The sequence below is a fragment of the Vicia villosa genome, linkage group LG5 (assembly GCF_029867415.1).
Source record: "Vicia villosa cultivar HV-30 ecotype Madison, WI linkage group LG5, Vvil1.0, whole genome shotgun sequence".
In the NCBI taxonomy this organism is placed as follows: Eukaryota; Viridiplantae; Streptophyta; class Magnoliopsida; order Fabales; family Fabaceae; genus Vicia; species Vicia villosa.
In genome coordinates, this window is record NC_081184.1 from 247,505 (window position 1) to 268,790 (window position 21,286).

Sequence of the window (21,286 nt, forward strand, 5' to 3'; positions counted from 1 at the left end):
ATTTTGTTTTGAACATTTTATTACGTTGTTGAAATTAAATTCTGCATTTATTTTAATGAGATTTGATTTTGCGGTTCTAATTTTTATTTCATATTCTTTAAATAGTAATAATGGATACGTATTCCATATATATTTTTATAATTATTAAAGAAACAAAATTTGTATCGAGTGTATTTTAATATAGGGTAATGCTAACGAGTGCCCCCGGGGCACTGGTTAAGAGATTAAAAAAGTAAGTTAAGCATCATTTAATAAACATTTAATAAAGTAAAAAGATATGTTTTTACCTAAAATATATGTATTCAATGCATTGAAAACATAAATGTTTAACTTTTTTAAAGAATATTATGTGTATTCAATACATTGAACCTTGAATATTTTTTTTATTTGGAATGCTTAACCAGTGCCCCTGGGGCACTCGTTAGCATTACCCTTTAATATATTAGGTTTTGTTAAGAATTAAAAATAGAAGATTAGATTGTGGAGTTATAATCTGCAACTTCTTCACCGGTTAGCTTCTTCTCCAATCAATATTTAGGGTTTCTCCCTATCTTTGAATACTAAATATTTAGGGTATGTTTGGATTGATAGAATAGGGTGGAATGAAGCGGAATGGAATGAAATAAGTTTATCTTCCATTGTTTTCATCATTTTTTTTTACCTTTCGATTTGGGCGGAATGAAAAAATTACTCTATTTTATCACGAAGTATCCAAATAATAGAATGACGTATTTATTCCATTCCACTCCAGTTCCGCTCTATTTCATCCCGCTCTATTCCGCTCCGTACTTTTTATTGTATCCAAACATAGTTAGGGTTTCTCTAATAAATAAATATTAGATTATCAATGGAACTTTTGTATAATGATAGTTGATTCTTTTATTTTTTACAGACATTGTCTACTATACTTTAGAAGCATCGGATCGGAGGCATGTAAGTGAAAATGCCATACTCATTCATGTTTGAATTTGTAATTATAAGGATATGCTAAATGATTTGGATGTTTGAATTTGTAATTATAAGGATATGCTAAATGATTTGGATGTTTGAAGAATTTGTAATTATAAGGATATTATGCTAAATGATTTAGATGTTTGAATTTGTAATTATAAGGATATGCTAAATGATTTGGTTGTGGATGTGTATACAGGTCTAGGATATTTGTGAACAATTTGCCTAAATATGTTGCGGAGGATCGACTTAGAGAATTCTTTTCTCAGAAAGGAGAAATAACTGATGTCAATCTGCCTACCAAGTATTCTTTCTTTAATCTTTCCTTAATAAATCATATCAAATCCTCATGAACACTTATTTACAATTGAGTTGAATTGAATTGCTGCTTAATTCAGGAACGGAAAAAGTCGCCAATTTGCCTATATTGGCTTTCGGACAGACCAGCAAGCTCAGGAAGCCATTCAATATTTTAATAAATCTTACCTTGACACCAGAAGAATTACCTGTCAGGTGCCTATATCAAAGAATTATCTTATTCAACCTATTTATTACTGCCATAAAAAATGTGTTCTCATAAACCAAACAGTTGTCTCTGAAACGCAGTGATGCAAATCTTCCACGTCCGTGGAGTCGGCATTCAACAAAGGAGGGCAATAAAGTGATCACCCCAAATGCAAAAGATCATGCTAGAGCTAAAGGGCAAGAAGACAATGCTAAGGACATTGATGACCCCAAGCTTCAAGATTTTCTTCAGGTCATGCAACCTCGCGCAAACTCTAAGCTCTGGGGAAACGATACTACAATTGTATCCAACGATGCTAACAACCAAACAACATTGAATAAAGAGACTCATGGTACATCAATTGCAAACCATCCTATCTTAAGCGATGCACAAGCAGTTGATGATAAAGTAATGACTGATATGGATTATTTCCAGAGTAGAGTGATAACAGAGTGGTCTGATTCTGTAAGCAGCGATGATGAAAATAACATTGACAACAGTCATTCAGAATCTGCTGATGACGATGACAAAGATAACCGTTGTCATGGTAGTGAACGTGAAGAAGAAGATTGTGGTAATAACCCTTCAGAAAGAAACCCGAGAAGTGGTGCTCAAGAGTTAGATACTTTTGGAGAGGATGTTGCCAACGATAAGTTTCAAGTGAGTGCAACTGAGGATAAGAAAGAAGTTTCTGAGGCATATCGACTGTTTGTCCGTAATCTGCCATACACGACCACGTATTTTCTCAAATTCTCTTATGGATCCATCCATGTTTCATATTCTTTTTCCTGCTTTTCCATTTAGTATTTTTCTACAGAATGAATGTCTTATGATAGTTAATATTTTACGTTAGTATCATCTTTCAATGATTCTGTCGTTTCAATTGATCTTAAATTTTTTTGATTTTTAATTGGTTTTATCATTTTATTGTTACTGTGTTACAGGGACGAGGAGCTGGAAGAGCATTTCAGTCAGTTTGGTGGTTTCTCACACGTTCATTTAGTTGTTGATAAGGAAACAAACCGATCCAAGGGAAGGGCTTATATTCATTTCACAGCTCCAGATTCTGCAGCCAGGTAATAACAGCCAGATGGATAGAATTGTTTTCTCAATTAAAGGCCTTGCCACGATCTTGTCAATTAAAGGCCTACAATTACCCCCGACCAATTGAAATGTAGTTTAGCGACAACAACTTCACAAGACTTTAGATAGCTTTTATATCTTCTAACACTAATAATATTTCTAAACTTCAGTTGGTACATGTCATTTCCGATTGTAATTTATGCAAGTTTATGAAAATGTTTATCAGGGCGTTACAAGAGTCGGACAATTCAATCTTCCAAGGGAGATTATTACATGTTATGCCAGCTATACAAAGACCTTCAAGCAATGAAAAGTAAGGAATAATGTTGCATCATGGAAGATGTTAAATTGGATTATTATGTATTGTCATTTTATGATTTACATGTTGTAGGAAAAATGTTTCCAAGGACCAAGGAACAAAAACTCTCAAACAGCGAAGACAACAAGAGAGGAAAGCAAGTGAAGCTAGTGGAGATACCAGAGCATGGAATAGTCTGTTTATGCGCCCTGATACAGTATGTTTCGTTATGGTTAATGAATTCAAAGCTACAATTCTATTATTTCATCCTTTTTGACTAGCCAATTTTGCAATAGTATATTCAAGTTCTGAATAATGTTCATGCGCCCTGTCAATTTTGCTTCCTCATATGTTTTTGGTTATACTGGATCGCTAGTAGGTTGTTTTTCTTCTTATGAATAGATGTATGCATATTTTAATCATGTGTTGATGTTATAGATTGTAGAAAATATTACTCGGAAATATGGTGTTAGTAAAAGTGATTTACTGGATCGAGAAGCTGATGATCCTGCTCTAAGTATTGCTCTGGGAGAAACACAAGTGATTTCAGAAACAAAAAATGCATTTAAAAAAGCTGGAGTAAACGTGGAAGCTTTGGAGGAGCTTGCGAAGGGTAAAGTTGATGGCATTACAAGAAGTAACAATGTAATTTTAGCGAAGAATCTGCCCTATAGCGCTACCAAAAATGAACTTGCAAAGATGTTTGGGGAATTTGGTAGTTTGGATAAAATAATTCTCCCCTCCACAAAAACATTGGCCCTGGTATTTTTCGTCTCCCGTTACATGTTCATTATTAATTTTGTTCAGGCTTTGAATTATTTGGAGATGGTATTTCAGGTTGTTTTCCTTGAAGCAGCAGAAGCTAAAGCTGCTTTTAGAGGTTTAGCTTACAAGCGTTACAAGTAAGATTTTTTTTTGTTTCTTTTGTTCACAAGTTCCATGCAGAATTGTTAACTAACTTGCTCTGCGTTGTGTTCAATGTAGGGATGCTCCCTTATACTTGGAGTGGGCTCCTTCCAATGTTCTTAGCGACAACGAGATGAATAGTGGAATTGGTGAAAAGGATGTCAAGCGACAGATGCTGGAGCAAGATGTGGAAAGAATATCCGATGTGGAAATTGATCCAGACAGAGTAGAGTTTTGAGCTACTGAATTTTTTTTGTCATTCTTTTAATCTAGTTTTGCGTGGCATTAGTTTTCATTTGATTAATCTATCAATCATGCTTCAGGCTCGGTCCGTGTTTGTCAAGAACCTAAGTTTCAAGACAACAGAAGAGGGTTTGAGGAAACATTTCAGTGAACACATGAAAGAGGGGAAAATTTTGAGTGTCAAGGTAAATGGGTTCTAGTGTTAAGTAACGCATTTTACTTTTTATGTCTCGGCTGTTTTTCATTGCTTTCGTAATTTAGGTGAAGAAGCATTTGAGAAATGGAAAAAATGTTTCTATGGGGTATGGATTTGTTGAGTTTGACTCCACAGAGACTGCTACAAGTGTTTGCAGCGATTTACAGGTATTAAAACATTTCAAGTCATAGTTTGTTTTACATAGACATGGTTTTTAATTATTTTTGTTGGTTTGGTTTGGTTTGGTTTACAGGGGACTGTTTTGGACGGTCATGCTCATATTTTACAACTTTGTCGTGTCAAGAATGATGCTAAAGTAGAAAAGAGAGTTGAGAAAAACAAGAGTTCAACTAAGTTGCTTGTGAAAAATGTTGCTTTTGAGGCAACAAAGAAGGATCTGAGACAATTGTTTAGTCCGTTTGGGCAGGTGATTGATTATTCATCCTTTCTGACAGAATATATATATATGTAAAGAACTAGTTACAACTTTTCCTTTGATTCACGTTTGTTGGCTGCAGATTAAAAGTTTAAAATTGCCGATGAGGTTTGGAAAGTATAGAGGCTTTGCTTTTGTGGAGTATGTAACCCAGCAGGAGGCACAAAATGCTCTTACAGCTCTCTCCAGCACCCACTTGTATGGCAGACATCTTGTAAGTGAAACTATGTTTTAGGCGGTGTGGATAATTTGAAATTAGATTGCAAATAGTTGACAAACTTATTATTGTTCAGGTGATAGAGAGAGCGGAAGAAGGTAAAAGTTTGGAGGAACTGCGGGCTCAAACTGCAGCTCAATTTAATCAACATAGCGGATATCAATATGCTAATAACTTATCCAAGAAAAGGAAAGCCATCGGTATGGTTGATGAAGAAAACATCAAGTTTGGAAGGTTTGATTAGTGAATATAGAAAAAGTTTGAATGGCAGTAGGATATAGTTTTCGGTTGAAAACCTGAAAAAATGTTACCCTTGTTTTGGTATTATTAAAGACTCAATTTAGAAGAGGTATATATATCACAACATTTTTATACCTGCTTAAATCCCTCTTTGAAATTCCACTTAAGCCTATCATAGGCTATCTCAAGCTTTAGATGGTCTAGGTTAAATGCTACCACCAACAATATTGATTTTTTTTAGTTATCATCCGTCCATCATCACCAAGGCAAATCAAGTGTTGTGCTAACTCATTTTGTGATAAGTCGTTAAATATTTTAAAAATAAAATAAAATCATAAAATCTTTTTGCAAACCAAACATGGCTAAGATGTAGGAGTGAGTATAAAGAGAACATGGTCAAGGCAGAGTACAATATTCTTTAAATGGAAATGAATGCTGCAAATAGAAAATCTTAGTACGGTATATTACTAATCATTTTGTGATAAGTCAACCAAATATATATAAAATTAAAATATTATTTTATTGATGAGACCATTTTATTATTTGTTTGTTGGATAAAACAATGGGCAATTCACATGGAAATAACAGAGCACCACCTTCTCAGATCTTGTAATAATCATCCAATATTTCAACTTGCCAATAAATAATTATCAACTCACAACAACAAAAATAAGAAGCTTGAATTAATCATTTTTAGTTTTTAAGTTTTTATTTTTAATTTATCAATAAATTCGGGCATATAGACTATATATCAAACTAATAATTGAAGATTGATGAATGAATCATATGGATTATTATGTTTTTGAGAATGTGGTTGAAATCAAAGAATCATGGCCGACTCATAGCTTGCCACATACATCATTTATGTAGAAATCACATCATGTAGAAATCAAATTTGTAGAAGTTTTCGTCCCTGCTATTAGACGGTAGGATTAGTCCCTCTTAAATTAGTCGATCGTAAGATCGAATATCAAAATTTTCAATTTTCTTTTTATTTATTTTAGAATTTAAATTGAATTTAACCCATTTTTACAAAATCGATTTTAAGATGAAAATTATATTCAATGTAAATTTTTTAATTTAGTGCGTGAATATAAATAAATTATAGATAATTTAATAACAAATTTCTGATGATAGTCCAATAAACTGAGATAGATTTTAATATCTTGTAAATAAATTTTACTATAAAAAATAAGTATTATTTGAATGATATACACTTACATATATAATACAATGAATTTTTTAATTAAAAGGCAATTAAAAATTATGATAATACAAATTGATATAGTACAAATAAGTTAGGAAATCATTTGAAAAGCCAATAATAATACAAATTGATATGGTGCAGATAAGTTAGGAAATCATTTGAAAAGCCAATAAATACAATTGATATGATGCATCTTGTAGTTGCAAAATAATAAAAATTAATAGTTGGAGAATCTCAAGGTGGGGTTGGGTTAGGTGTAAGTTGAGAGTGTTAAGGTAATTGAGTGTGTGGCTTGAAAGAAAATGGTTTAGTCACAACATCGTTGAATGCAAATGGTTGTTTCATATAAAACGAAATTCATATGGTTATATCTTAACATACAAAGCATGTCTCATTACAAAAGGATATACTCAATGGTTAGGAATATATTTTAAGAAAACATTTGCACCTATCATTCGACCTCAAGCCATTAAATTCATTATGACTATTGCACTTGGACGTCAATGACATATGTATCAACCAGATGTCAATAATGTCTTCCTACAAGGCTTTCTTAAGGAATATGTTTACATGGCTCAATCCCTCTCTATTGAAATATGCTCACCAACCCAACCATGTTTTTAAAATCCACAAAGCCATCCATGGCCTAGGCCAAACACCACCAATTGGTTTTTAATGAGCAAAAATGATCCATCTTTATTCATATATCACAAGGGTATTATAATTTCTTATTTTTGTCTATGTTGAAGATCTTTTACTCACGGGTAATGACACCATTTTTCTAGGATGATCTTTTATCCAGGATGATGTTATATGGGGAGAAAGTGTCTAATATAAGATATTTTATTTTGATTGTCTTTGCACTTGCCTATGAATCGGACATCATTTAGAGCGTTATGTGACCCCTCACTTGCACCTGTCTGACCAATCAGAGAACTTTGGAACGTTCAGATGTTCTACGGATCAAGTCAAATCCCCTAAAAGGCACTCCAAAATAGAATATCTATCAATACTCGCTTCACATCCTAGTCATCATATTGTACCATAATGACCATGGGATCATTATTGTGAGGGAGAAAGTCATCCGCGTCTTTGTTGGAGAAAATGATTTTGAACTCTAGTTCCCATGTTTACTTTAGAGCCACCGAGTATGACACACGTTGTCAAAACATGTCCGACATATAATCGATGGGAGAAATTGGATTCTCCCCATCGACAAAACCTCGAGCAATAGTGTTGATAGAAATTTTAGAATTTTGTTTTGCCATATTTTTGGAGAAGATGAAGAAAAACAAGTGATGAATGATGATGTGTGTGGTCTGGGTTAGTTTTATCGTGACCTACGATGGACGCCGATTAAATTTGCTAAAAGTACAATGAATGATTACCCCTGGTTGTGTAGGGTTTCTGAGTATCATAGGATTATTGTGGTGTTAGAGAAAACTGACGTAAGGATGGTGAGAAACTCTGTATATTTGTGTTTAATGAGTGAATCAAATGCCCTCGTCAACCTTAGGGCTAAGGTATTTTTATGAGCCTCTTAGATCTGGTCATAAAACCCCAAAAATACTAAGAACTCTTTTCTTCATCGTGAGCGTGGGAGAGTAGTTACTTCTCATATTATTTTGGAGAACATGTCCCCTTTTGTTTGATTGTCATTCTTATACCGTTATTAGGTAGGGACACGTCATTCCTCGCGTCTCCATAAGTGAACAAGTATTTCAATTAATGGGTGATCGTTATAGATAATAAGCACACAATGTGATAAATGGGAGCAAATTGAAACAGATGGGTGACTATCGTCCTACTTTGGGTAATGAATGTCTTCTTCTCGCTTTTGGTGACTCTTACGCCGCCTCTTGTATATCCTTTGCGAATATACCAATACAATATCCATTGCACAAAAAGCCTATAGGTTTGTATCATGATTTTGTCTAAAAGTTAATGCAAATCTCTTGAGTCTGATTTGTTTAAAACACTCTGTTGGAAAATAAGCATAAGAAATCATTGGTTCAACAATAAAAAACAAGTCAGAATTTTGTTGATCACAGAGATTTTTAATAACCAACCTAGTATTAAGGTTTCCTATTTCTCTAACATTTCAATAAATAACTTTCATTAAGTAGTGTTGTGTTTACTAAACATGGTTCGGATATTAATTTCCATTTTAAACGAAGTGAATTTATGACTTCCCTTTCCCTTTTTCTTGAGCAAAGTAAATTCTTCTTGAAATGGCTTGGGAGGACTGTCTTCTATCGCCCCAAATGTTATTATTTTTCTCCAAATAAAAATAATCACATAGATCTCTTACCGAATTCTTACCACTATTCTCTTTAACCACACAATCAAGATCAAGTAACTTCATTCTATCATCAACTATCTCTTTCTCAATTACCAAATTCTCATTATATGTGATCTTTAAAGTAATATGATTTTTTAAATAATTTGATAATTATAATTTGATAATATAATTTTTCTTATACTAACTAATTTGGTTTCAAATTAAATCTAACTAATCTATGGACGAAATTAGTAATTAATCACTTCCATGATACATAATTGATATATAGATATAAAATGCATGTAGGAATAAAATAAAGTTGTAGCAATGAGCAAGTTGTGCATGTTCCTCTTATAAATGATTATGCTATCATTCACAATCACATGAGATTCATCTATAGTAGTACTCCACACCATTTCATCCCTCATAATATAAACATACAAACAAGAAAAGAAACAATATCAAAAAGTGGTTCAATTTGCATTCATGGATTCAAAGAAGTCTAACAAAATAAGAGAGATTGTTAAGCTTCAACAAATCCTCAAGAAGTGGAAAAAAGTTGCTACAAATGCTTCCACTAACAACAACTCGAACTCGAGTAACTCGAGTATTAGTGGTAGTAGTAGCGGTAGTAAAAGTATCAAGTTTTTGAAACGAACTTTATCATTCAACGATGTTTCGATTTCGAATGTGGACATAGTTCCAAAAGGTTTTCTAGCTGTTTGTGTAGGGAAAGAGCTCAAGAGATTCATTATTCCAATGGACTACTTAAAACATCAAGCATTTGAGGTTTTGCTTCAAGAAGCTGAAGAGGAGTTTGGTTTTCAACAAGAAGGTGTACTCAAAATTCCATGTCAAGTATCAATGTTTGAGAAGATATTGAAGGTGGTGGAAGATAAAAAAGAAGACTTAAACTTGCATGAGTTTGGATTCAATGGAGAGAATGACATGGTTAGTTGTGATGTTACTCCCACTCATCATGCTCAAGTTTGTAGATGATCAACATGTTAATCAATAATTCTTAATTGTTGTCTCTTTTTATTTATCTATTATATAGAAGTTTTCTTCTAGTTGTTTTTGTATGTGTATAAACTAAGTATGAGAATCTTTTTGTGCAACTGCGTGTAACTACACATATTAACCTCTCGAATTAAAGAGGATCATAGTAGACGAAAAAACTTTCGTTCAAAGGATTTAACAGTATTGTATGTTCAGAGTTAAATTTCAAACTAGTTTTTCTTTTTAATGAAATGATCATAAATTATATGCAAGAGATTTAGATAGAAATGTGCAAAGCTTGGTTGTGCTACTCTTGATCCAAAATATTCTCTTTGTTCCCTTCCACAACTTGTTTTAATATATCTTATTATACGAAAATATGTACATGTGATGTACTTTTTTTTTTATAATTTTTTTTGGAAAAATAATTCTTTAAGCAACTTAATGATCACCTTCCAACAAATGATTAACAAAACTAATTAAAGATCTGATTACTATGAAAATAAAAATACAAGTCCTAATCTGATGATATATAGAAATTGCATTGCATGTTAATAATTATTTGCCTTGTAATTGAGATTATTATTATATTATAATAATAAATATAGCCATATGAAATATTTAATGACTGTAAACTATGGGAATCTTAGAACCAAGTTTGATCTGATTTTTCTTAGAAGATACGCTTCGTTGTGTTGCATAACAATTAATCAAAACATTGCTAAAATAATCTTCATCACATGGAATATGAAGAGCACCATCTGCATGATAATCACAGCCAAACTCCTCAGCAACATTGTCCATCAAATCCTTCAATTCAGGCATGCTCAAAAACCTTATTGGAATCACAAACCTGCTGAGTTTCGGTCCGACGTTGACCGCAACGTATCCTTTCGGAACCTTGCTCGTTTTCTTGCCGTCCGAGGATTCTCCGGCCTCGACCATTATCGGTTTTTTGTGAGTCATTGTTGTTTTTGTTCTGCGGAATGGAGAATATGAAGCTGTTCTACAATGGAGATTGATAGGCATTGATAGCTTTGGGGTGGATATGGAAATTCCACCAACTTTCATTTTCTATTTATTTATTTATTTATTTATTTATGATCCTAACATGTATGTGACATCGAAGAGGAAAAAGTTTATGAACTTTTCCTCCCGAGATCTTGTTCAATGGAACACAATCTGTTGATTTTTTATTAACAAGAGAAAGAAGGTTGAAAATTTGATTGCACAACTAGAGTTTGGTTTTTATATAATTAGGATTGGTTGCATATAGTTTTGAGGAATGGGAACAACCATTAGTTAATTAGTTTTTGATTCTCAGCCTGTGTTTTCTAAGACATTATCTACCTCACAATCTTAGTTGATATTAGGCTTTCTAAGTGGTTATTTGTTAGTTTTTGTATTTGTGTGGTAAGTTCCATAGTGCTCTATTGGAGTTAATAATTATTGTAGAAAGAGAGAAAGAATATGAATAATCAATAAATGTGTAGTGACTCTCATATCTCATATTTATATTAATATGTTAAAAGAGTAGTACATAAGAAAGATAAATGGGTCAAATCCATATATTTAGTACTAAACCCTAGTTATATAATATTATAATATAATTCTTAATATTCCCTCTCAAGTTGGAGTATATATATTTGTTCAAGACCGACCATCTCCCCCGATTCTACCATATATCCATTGATCTGGCTACCTTAAGACGAAATATCATGGGTTCGATCGATTCACTCAAGTCGCCATAGAAATGCAAGGAACAAAAGAATCCTTCCTATGTTGGATCTTCGAGAATGGCTTCCTTCATGACCATCCATTCTGCACCAAGTTGGGGAAGAAAAATGTGAGACCAAGTTGGGGAAGAAAAATGTGAGAACAACTCAAGAGGAGTTAAACTTAGTTCAACCATACATCATATTGGAGGAGAAACTAAACACTCGCTTAGATAATCCAACCTCAGCTACCGATGCGGGCTCTGAACGCCCCGGGAAAAAAATCTAGTAAACAAAGAGAGGGTGATGCGAAAGGAACGTACGTTTGGTACGACAGATGTACACCTTTGAACACTTCCCGAGAGAAAATCTACCGATAATGCGGTAATACTTAGTTTAGGAAAACATGAATCCGACCCCCAAATATTATCTGTGAGTCTGCCCACAAAGATAAATAAAAGTATTGCCGCTTCCTAAAGGGACATGGCTATAACATTGATGATTGGATTGAGCTCAAAGATGAAATTAAGGCATTAATAAAGAAAGGTCGACTTCCCAAGTATGTCAAGGGAGGCAAGCGGGACCGAGAAGAGTCTCCGAAGACCAAATCCCCCAGTTTTTGAATCTGGTCCCAGCGGTGAAAAAGGAGAAACTAGCAAGGGAAAACAGACATATGTCATTGTCAATCGTCATCAATGACGAAGCACCTTGGGTAAATCTCCCATCCAAAGGGATGGTCAAGAGGAAGATCCCTGAGATGATGGTTGTTTAAAAGGGTGGAGGTAATTCGTCATCCGACATTCTTGATCGACCCATGTTAGGGTTTCTAGACTTCGAAAAAGTTGGGGGAATTTCTAACGAATTGTTTCCTTTGGTAATCACGTCCACTGTGGGACAGTTTGACGTCTTAGAATTCTAATAGACGAAGGTAGTTCATGTGATATCCTCTACTAATCATTGTTTGAGAAGATGGGTTTAGACTAAGGAAGCCTAATACCATATGATGACTCAGATTTACAAGCGCTTAATGGGACGACCACTTGTCCTTGAGATTATATAGAGTTAATGGTATATGTGGGAGAACATAGAAGCATCTGGTCTATCAATACTCATTTTCCAGTGATCCTGTGCAAGAGCCTTTATAGCTGCATCTTGGGTAGGCCCTTCACTACAGCGTTGGACGTTGTAGCCTTACCTGCACACCTAAAGCAAAAATACTACAACTTTCATGGAGAGTTAGTTGTCTTGCGCGCCGATCTTGAAGCATCCAAAAAGATACACAATGTACTCCAACGGGACCTAGGGGAAAGGTATCACTATGGAGATCATCATGACCTCCCTCATATGGCAACTCCAAAGCATGGATATTCACACTCCCAAACGGGTTGAGCAAAGAGAATACCATCATAAGAAATAAGTGGTAAGATACATGCTTGGTTATATTTTATTTTGTTCTTTTATCGCGCTCATTTATGTACTCATATGTATAAGCTCTCACGTATTTTAAACATACAATTCTTCGTTATAAATAAAGCCACTAATAGTCTGATGTTCCTTTGCGATTATTAATTGTAACAATGAAATCGGGGTAAAACCAACAATGTTGAAGCCCGGCCTTCAAAATTCATAGGTGTTGTCGAATATGCTTTGTACGCCCGAGTACAACAATAAATTCTCCACGGAACCTTGGGCGCCTTTAGAATTCAAGGGAGCTGTCGGAGACGCTTTACACGTCCGGCTACAACAACCAATTCCCCCATGGGTGCTATCGAAGTCGCTTTGCACGTCTGAATGCAACATTCAAATACCCCCTATCAAAAAAATACACACATTTACGCGTAGTTGGCGTACCCCCTTCAAAGCTAGTCAATCCAAGGAACGTGAGTGGTGAAGCATTGATACGTCCACCTCGATCTGAGCTATCACCTCGGGGAGAGGGATGGGGACCCTTTATCCTATGTCGAGGAATGATCATTTGCGATGCGGAGCATAGCTCAAAGAATGGTCGCATCTAGCCGATTTCATGCTCCTCGTTTGTAAGTATAATTCGAAACATAACCTCAATTAACTGCACTCATGCCTTATCCATATAAACATGATTAAGACATAGTCGCGTCTAGCTGGTTCAACATGATATACTTACAGGTACAATCAAGAGCTTAAACGCCTTGAATCGAGCTCATATTTCACCAGTTCTTATCCGACATACAGATACATCAAACTGTACCAATGCTTCTCTCGCGCAAGCACATTCCGATTATAGCCGCACGCTACTAGCTCGACTTTCTACCGAGACAACGCTTACATCTTAACGCAACACGCTCTCAAATGGAGCGGTCATACACGGCTTCACGAACTTGAGATCGTTTACGCTTTAATAAAATATTATTTACTACTCTTTATAGTAAACAAATTGTGCAAATTGCAGGGTTCTAAAGCAAAAATATTAATAAATATTGTTTATGATACGGGATACAAAACCCCAGCAAAATTTTGCCGGAACAAAATGAAAACAAAGGGGAACGGGACAAAGAGCCCGGCGGATCTGCTTAAGATCCAACTGTTCGGCAGTGACGAGATGGCCATAAAGAATAGGTAAACATAAAATTTTGCAACACTATCTAATGGCCATAACTTCTGCTTAAAACATAGGGAAATATTGAACTTACTTTTCCTTGAATTTGCAATATGGATAGAAGCTCATCTTAATTTTTATATTACATAGTTAAAGATCTGATGTTTCTATCATACAAAGCATACCATGATGTAATCAGTATCAATATAAACTATAATCTTGAATAACGGTCCACAAGTGCTTTAGCTTTATCAGATGCAAAGAACCTCGCCTGGACAAGATAAATCAAAAAGTTTCCATAACCATCAATCTCACTTATAAGCATAAATATAAAGTTCTAGAGTATATATATGTTATTTTAACATTTTGCTATTTATTCGGTTGGTTGCACTAGTTCAATCCATAAACTTACTTGTATAAACATTCTCTCTGCATCTCCAATGTTTTTGTTTTCTTTTAGGATGATTCCCTGCAGAAGTTAAAAATTAGTAATCATGCCATCAAGTATTTAGAAAGTGATACGGTAACGGTAATGTTTTAGAATGCAGCATGTTTTAGAGTCCGGATCCCCTCCATTTTGGATCCGGACTCCATGTTTTCTACTACTGAAAGGAAGGAATTGAATTGTACACCAACCACAAAATGGAATGAGAACACCATGGTTAGTGATTAAATGAGAGTAAATACAGGCCTTAGCTAAGTATCCACGGAAGTCTTCGGGATGCGTAGATATGAGCTGATCGTAGACAGCTATAGCATCACCAACATGGCCCCAGTCTGAATAAGCTTTCCCTAGAAGTAACTCAACCTGAGAATCAAAGTAATATAAAAAGAAAAATTATTAAGTATTGTATACCTATACCAAGAATTCACAAAGAGAAGAATATCTCATTATCCATTTTCTAGATAGTGAAAGTTTACTTGAATTGGATCCAGCTTCTGTGAGTCTGTTGGGCTGCTATCTGCTTTGTTGCTTAAGTCTTCTGAGCTCAGACGGTCACGACAGTCCAAAAGTAATTGAACAGCCTGTAGAAGAAAGAATTGAAAAATAAAATGGTTAATTAATCATTCACTAGAACCACGGGGTGAGCAAAAGATAAACCCTATATTTCTGTAAAATATGAGCATTGAGAACCAGAATGGCCATATTATGAAATCACAGAACTAAATATTAAAGACTAAGATAAGAAACAAATTACAAATTTTTGTGTCCAAAACATTCATATGAAGAATCAATTATCAAGACGACAAACCTCGTCTGGCTTCTTAGCAGCAAGTAATGAATTGGTAAGGCCACGCAGAACATCAAATTTGATATCTTCAGATACCTGTCAGAGATCATCCGGATATACATGGATAACATTTGGTGAAACTAATAAACCTGAAATAATTCATCACTAAGATTTTGTAATATAGCCTCTCGTGCCTTAAAATTTTAAACTCTAGTTCGTTAGAATCCAACTGTAGACTAGATTGTTATAGAAGCACTGAGTTTGTCATAAAGCAATTATCCCAAAAGCTTAAGCAGTTGAGTGAAACCACGTAAAAAAGTAAAATAAAATAAAAACTAATAATTTAGATCATTAAATCCCAAGCTAAATTGCAAAATGAACAGAAAAAAAAACTTAGTTTTGACAGTCATTCAAAACGTACCCACCCATAAAAAGTGTTTGAAATCTTTCAAAAGACTGACCTTTGCTGAACTTTTATATGCAGCAACACTCCCATCAAAATCTTTAAGTTCGTACTTAACTTCTCCAAGCAAACGAAAAGCATCAGCATCATTTGGTTTTTCCTTGAACACAAAAAAAAACAGTTCAATAATTATTCTATGATTAAGCAGCATGATTAGTGCAAAATGTATTTGAAAGAGACGATTTTAGTTGGAATTGCTTGAGGAAATCCTTAGAAGATTAAACGTATAATGTGATTACATTAAAATCTCCTATTACAAGAACCTAAACATGTAAAGAAAAAATCCTAAATAAGCCAGAAAATATAAAATCATGTTTCATCTAATAAAAAATAATACAAATCATAGCCACATCATTAACAGTAAATTACAACTCCTATATAGGAAATATTTCCCATAAATGGAGATACTTCTCAACACATAATAGGCATCTTCAAAAAAATATCCATGGTCAAAATAATACTAACCTTCGTCAAATCATCGAGTAGAGAAGCAGCTTTTGAATATTCCCCTAGTTCTGCCAATGTTACTGCAGCACCCTGAAAACCCTTTTAAATGTATCTAGAGACACAAAAAATTATCAGAACATAGCTATCACCCACTACTTACTTCGAGAGCCGTTGGATCTCTCGGGGAGTTACTTAATGTCGCTTCAAATTCCTTAAGCCTACTCTGCCAGATTTTAGGAAACGACATTAGTGCCTGACTGATCGCCAGAAGAAGTAAAGAAAAAATCAGGGGGAAATCATACCTGAAGAGCAGCTTTATCCTTCTCCGACAGTTTATCATTGACCACAGCACTGTCTTCATTGGGACTAATACAGAAAAAATATCCCAATTTCAACCATACACAAAATTTAAAAGCATTCATAATTATTATTCGGTGCATATAGTATAACATTATCATACCTTCCGGATGGAAGAAAATCTCCTAAAGCAAAAACGAGACCAAAGACAGCAACAGCCACACCTATTCCAACCTGTGTATCATGATGATAGTTATATCTACACAATTATTACTCTTTCATGTGATAGAAAAGAAAGCTTATTTATACCTTGGTACCGAAGCCGATTGTTTTATTGTCCGAAGAAATAGGCGCCTCATAGTCAATTGCTCCAAATTCTCTTTTCTCTTCTGCCTTCTTTTTCTCTAGTGCTGACCTGAATTGCATACAAAAACAAGAGTTTATGTATGAGCAATTAAAGAAAAGATTATGCAGTAAAAATATTACCTTCTAACTGCCTTCAACCGTTCTTCAAAGTCGATTTCGGAGGAAATGTTTGTCTTTGAAGTTAAACGCGGTGCTTCTACGAAGAAAAATTGATGATTACTGAGAAGTTGTGTATTTGTAATTGATGATAAGAGTTGATTGAATTAGACTTACGAGATTGTTTAGTTGATGATTCCTTTGAACCCTTTTTGTTAGGTTTGTTGGTTTTATCTCCGAAGCCGCGACCAGCAGCAGCAACGGAAAGGTTATTTGGATTTGAATTGGAGGAATTGATTATTCGAAACGGAGAGAAAGCGTTAGTGTTGGTTCTTCTGATTGACATTGCATAATGAATGGTTGATATCATTGACATGGGGGTATGAGTGAGTGAATACTGTATCAACTTCGTCTTCAACACACCATCAATGAATGATAAGGTTTTCCTCGCTCATAATATTTACTTCTAAAACTAACCACTAATTAGTACTAATTACTACTCATTTTTAAATTATTTGTAGGATCTATTAAACCACATTATCTAAAATAATTCATCTAAGTTTTGCTTCCATAATATAACTCTAAAAAATTATATTAAGTTTTTTAAATTTATCTTATATATTAAAATTTTATTTTAATTAAAAATAATTATTTAAATTAGTATTTATATAAAATAAAATTAACAATTATTATAAAACAAAATTAATGAAATTAAAATTAATGAATAGCATGAAATTTCAAGGATGGCGAGTATGTGGGAGGTGTCCTCACCAGCGACGCAACCAATGGTAAGAGAAGATCACGAGAATTCTAGTATGAGAGGTAATGAAGCTAAGGGCATGGAAGGGAGTGGTGCAACTGTAAAGTTGAAGAGGATCCAGAAACACTAGTTGTCGAAGAGGCAAAAGAAACGGTTGTAGTGAAAGAAAACAAAGGAGAAAAGTTTTGGGTTGATGTCAATAGTGGGAATCGGCTTCCGACTAATAGGCTAACTACTGAATACCAAGCGTTGAAGGTTGTGGATGGAGAAATTGATGTCGAAATCGCGGATGCGGATGTGGAATCTGAGGTGAGGTTCTAGGAGGATACACTCATCATGTATGTACTTGGCAGGAATTTGAGTATGACTGAGGTTAGAAACTTCATGATTAGGTTTTGGGATGCTATCCAATTACCTAAGCTATTTTATCATGATGATGGTTGTTATGGACTTGTACAACAACTAGGAACGGTCAAATCCAGGTCTACTCTAGGACGGTCCAATGACCCTGGTCTAATCGCTCGAGGGCAGAAAGGCCATCGCCTCTTCTCCCCGTTGTCGAGCTCACTCCTCCTTTCACGACCGATGACGAATCACCACGGTCTCGTCGATCAAGCCAACTCGTGCATCATTGGTCGAACACCCGACTCCTCGATTATCGCCCATAGTACCTTTATGTCGACCAGGAACGCCCTTCTGCTCGCCCAACAGGTAGTTCCGAGCAGCCTCCCAAGATTCCTAGATTTACTCCTAGAATCCTGGAAGTCACGCGTTTTGGGCCTAAATCCATGATTCAACGCTGACCAATGGCCATGCGCTGGGGGTATTATATAAACTCTCTCCCTCGAGAGGGTCAGGTAACACAATTTCAAAACCCTAAACACTTAATCGTACATGTTCTCCTACTTACTTGATCGTCGGAGTACCTTGCATGTACACCCCTCCTCTTCATCATCAACACAGTGTAAGACGTTTGTGGCCCTTTCTAGTTCTGTTCTTTAGGTCAGTACCCTAGCTATTTTCTGATGAAATTCAGATCGAGTAAGGATAAAGAGTTGATTTAAATGAGGGGCCATATTCGATTTATAACATGTCGATGATCTTGAAAGATTGGAGTTAAGACTTCAATTTTAAGAGAGATATGATCATAACAATTCTAGTGTGAGTGAAACTTATGAATCTGCCGTTGCACCTATGGAGTGCTTTGAGCTTTGGAAGATTGGGAGTGCACTAGAAAAACCCTTGTTCACAGACGAATGTATTGCTAACAAACTGGGGGGGTCTCATTTGCTCGCATATTAGTGAAAGTGGACATTATTCAGAAGGTGAGGGAGAGTATAGTGATCAAAGACAATGAAGGGAAGAAAATTGATCAACCTGTGGAGTACTAGTAGAAACCAAAGTATTGCGAAACATGCCAACAGATCAGTCATGTTTGTAATAAGGAGAAACCAAAGTTTGCTAAACAGTGGCAACCAGCAAAGAAGAAGAACAAGCAGCCTAAGGAGGTTAGTACATCAAATAATCCTATTGATTATGCATCTACTTCTAATGTGTGGAAGCATGTGAATAAGAAGAATAAGGTTAAGCCAACAGAAACAGTTGTTAAAGGTAATGAAGAGGAGATACCATGCAGCAATGTGTTTAATGCTCTTAGGACTTGGAATGGTCCTATAGTGCAGCTAGACGTGGGAACATGATTGTATCGTGGAATGTAATAAGGCTGAATAATGCAGAGAAATGTAGAGAGATTGCAGTCCGTCTAAAAAAATTTAACTCTAACTTAAATTAGCTCTAACTGAAACACTATATGATACTTGGGCCTATCGTAATGGGGCCTATTTTAGAAAACCGATTGATAAAGTCCAAGTTGTGAAAAATATCATTGGAAAATAGGTTATAGGAGTTGGTTTCGTAAGGACCTAAAAAGCCACATTGCTTGTTTTATGGCTTCTTAGGTTTTTCATCTTTGTTTTCTTGTCCACTTGAGAGTTGGATCTTCAAAATCGTTTTGTATTTCTGATTTTTGGAATCAATATATTTTATTCCAAAAAAAAATAATAATTTAAAAAATCATAGGAATTTCCTTTTACCAACACAACACAAACTTGTGACAATATATTTGGGCACATCAAGACATATCACAAAATAAATGTCTAATCTAAAAGGTGTGTACTCCTTTACCCAACAAATGCATTAATTTAAAAAAATTATTATAATTTATATTTCAAACTCTCATAAAGGTGGTATTGCATAGCTTATAACTAGGGGTGTAAGCGGATCAAAAAAATCCAATTAAACCGACAATCCAAACCAAACCAAACCGAAATTAAACCGATTATTATAGGTTTGGTTCAAAAACCGAACCAAACCAATAAAAACCGATGTGGTTTGGTTCGGTTCTCGGATTTAGTTTTTAGGAACCGCCAATCCGATGAACCGAACCAATGGAAATAATGACGCTCTAAATATTTTATTCTACCCATCATTAAACTCAAATTTTTTATCGGTCCAACCATTATCCATCTTTGTTTACACTTCCATCCTTTAAGCAAAACACGCATCTAGAATCAAACTCTAAAACATAGACAGTAGAAACCATAAGTCACAAAAGTTATGCTTTCACAGAACTGCTGCTCTTGCTGCCCACAACTATTGTTCCTTTCACTACCGTCATTATGATATGTTATTGTCGTCTTCTTCGTGCTCAAGTTCTCTTTGTTATTTTTCATATATTTTTGTACCTTCTTTTTCTTCATCAAAACTCATTTAGATCTTGTTACAAAATAGTTTTGATGTGTGTTTGAGGTGTGAAACATGTTAATGAATGTGCGTTTTGTTATATTCTATATGTTAAGCTTTGAAATCCCTTTCCAACTTTCTGATACTAAGTGTTAACTTTTATATTTGATAGGAAATTTATTTCATGATGCAGTGGAAATCATGTCACTATTTCGTATAGAATAAGAGCAACTTGTAATTTGTTTGAACAAATATAGCATGAAACATATTATTTTAAAAAATAATAGTATAAAATACACCAAAAAATACGATAATGGAGAATATACAGATGAATATAATGTTTTAAAAAATAATAGTATAAAATACACCAAAAAACACGATAATGGAGAATATACGGATGAATATAATATTTTAAAAAATAAACATTGTAAACCGATCAACCAAACCAAACCAAACCGAACCAAACCGATTAGTTTGGTTCGGTTCCATTTTTGAAAAATGCTGAAAACCGAACCAAACCAAACCGATGGAAATATCATTGGTTCGGATCTTTTTTCAACCAAAAACCGGTCCAAACCGATCCGATTACACCCCTACTTATAACCTTTTTCAAGTTTGTTGTAATGAAAATTTAAAAAGTAATAAATAGTAAAATGAAGATTTATTTGATTTATATTAAAAATTAGATGTCACAAATTTGGCTACCTTAGTTAAAGGGTAGATTTAAGTAAATTGACCAAAGTGAGAGAGTAATAAGCTAAATTTTAATCTTAAAAAATGTCATCACTAGTTATTATGCTTATAACTTCTTTTTTTGGTGAAATGTGTTTTCATCTATCACCTTACTATACAGCCAGACAGTTGGATTAGTCTAGTGCTATTTGAAAGACACAATCCAACACCAATAAGATGTAATACTTCAAAATTAAGAATTTCTTCATCATCTTGAAGAGGAGAAATTATAATTTTTTTTTCCGCTTAAGTGAACCAAAAACATTAGAGTGCTTATTGGAAAAAACTTGGAACATGTT

The 21,286-nt window shown here is 34.5% G+C and overlaps 3 protein-coding genes across 6 annotated transcripts; 2 read left to right on the plus strand and 1 right to left on the minus strand.

Moving 5' to 3' along the window:
- The first annotated feature begins 409 nt into the window (after positions 1–409).
- Positions 410–5,531, plus strand: LOC131601052 (multiple RNA-binding domain-containing protein 1-like). 4 transcript variants are annotated; one of them, XM_058872771.1, is made up of 16 exons: positions 410–510; positions 893–933; positions 1,151–1,255; positions 1,350–1,464; positions 1,558–2,193; positions 2,401–2,532; positions 2,766–2,852; positions 2,931–3,054; positions 3,276–3,599; positions 3,675–3,739; positions 3,822–3,969; positions 4,067–4,171; positions 4,248–4,349; positions 4,436–4,609; positions 4,701–4,832; positions 4,912–5,531. In XM_058872771.1, exons 3-16 carry the CDS (start codon positions 1,237–1,239, stop codon positions 5,077–5,079), a joined length of 2,331 nt encoding a protein of 776 aa, XP_058728754.1. In that variant the 5' UTR covers positions 410–510; positions 893–933; positions 1,151–1,236; the 3' UTR covers positions 5,080–5,531. The 4 variants fall into 4 exon arrangements, with proteins under 4 accessions (XP_058728754.1, XP_058728752.1, XP_058728755.1 ...); XM_058872769.1 differs by having other exon boundaries at positions 1,541–2,193; positions 4,912–5,529; XM_058872772.1 differs by lacking the exon at positions 410–510 and having other exon boundaries at positions 525–933.
- Positions 5,532–8,983: 3,452 nt separating this feature from the next.
- LOC131606076 (protein SMALL AUXIN UP-REGULATED RNA 12-like) lies at positions 8,984–9,659 on the plus strand. The gene has a single exon (XM_058878361.1). It carries the CDS (start codon positions 9,050–9,052, stop codon positions 9,560–9,562), a length of 513 nt encoding a protein of 170 aa, XP_058734344.1. The 5' UTR covers positions 8,984–9,049; the 3' UTR covers positions 9,563–9,659.
- A 4,240-nt stretch (positions 9,660–13,899) lies between these two features.
- On the minus strand, positions 13,900–17,222 carry LOC131601054 (uncharacterized). The gene is made up of 13 exons (XM_058872774.1): positions 16,931–17,222; positions 16,778–16,853; positions 16,601–16,706; positions 16,455–16,525; positions 16,297–16,360; positions 16,155–16,217; positions 16,013–16,084; positions 15,546–15,647; positions 15,106–15,180; positions 14,774–14,878; positions 14,544–14,660; positions 14,265–14,321; positions 13,900–14,123 (listed from the first exon to the last, which is right to left on the minus strand). The coding sequence occupies exons 1-13, from the start codon at positions 17,127–17,129 to the stop codon at positions 14,064–14,066; spliced, it is 1,167 nt and encodes a 388-aa protein (XP_058728757.1). The 5' UTR covers positions 17,130–17,222; the 3' UTR covers positions 13,900–14,063.
- Between the last annotated feature and the right edge of the window lie 4,064 nt (positions 17,223–21,286).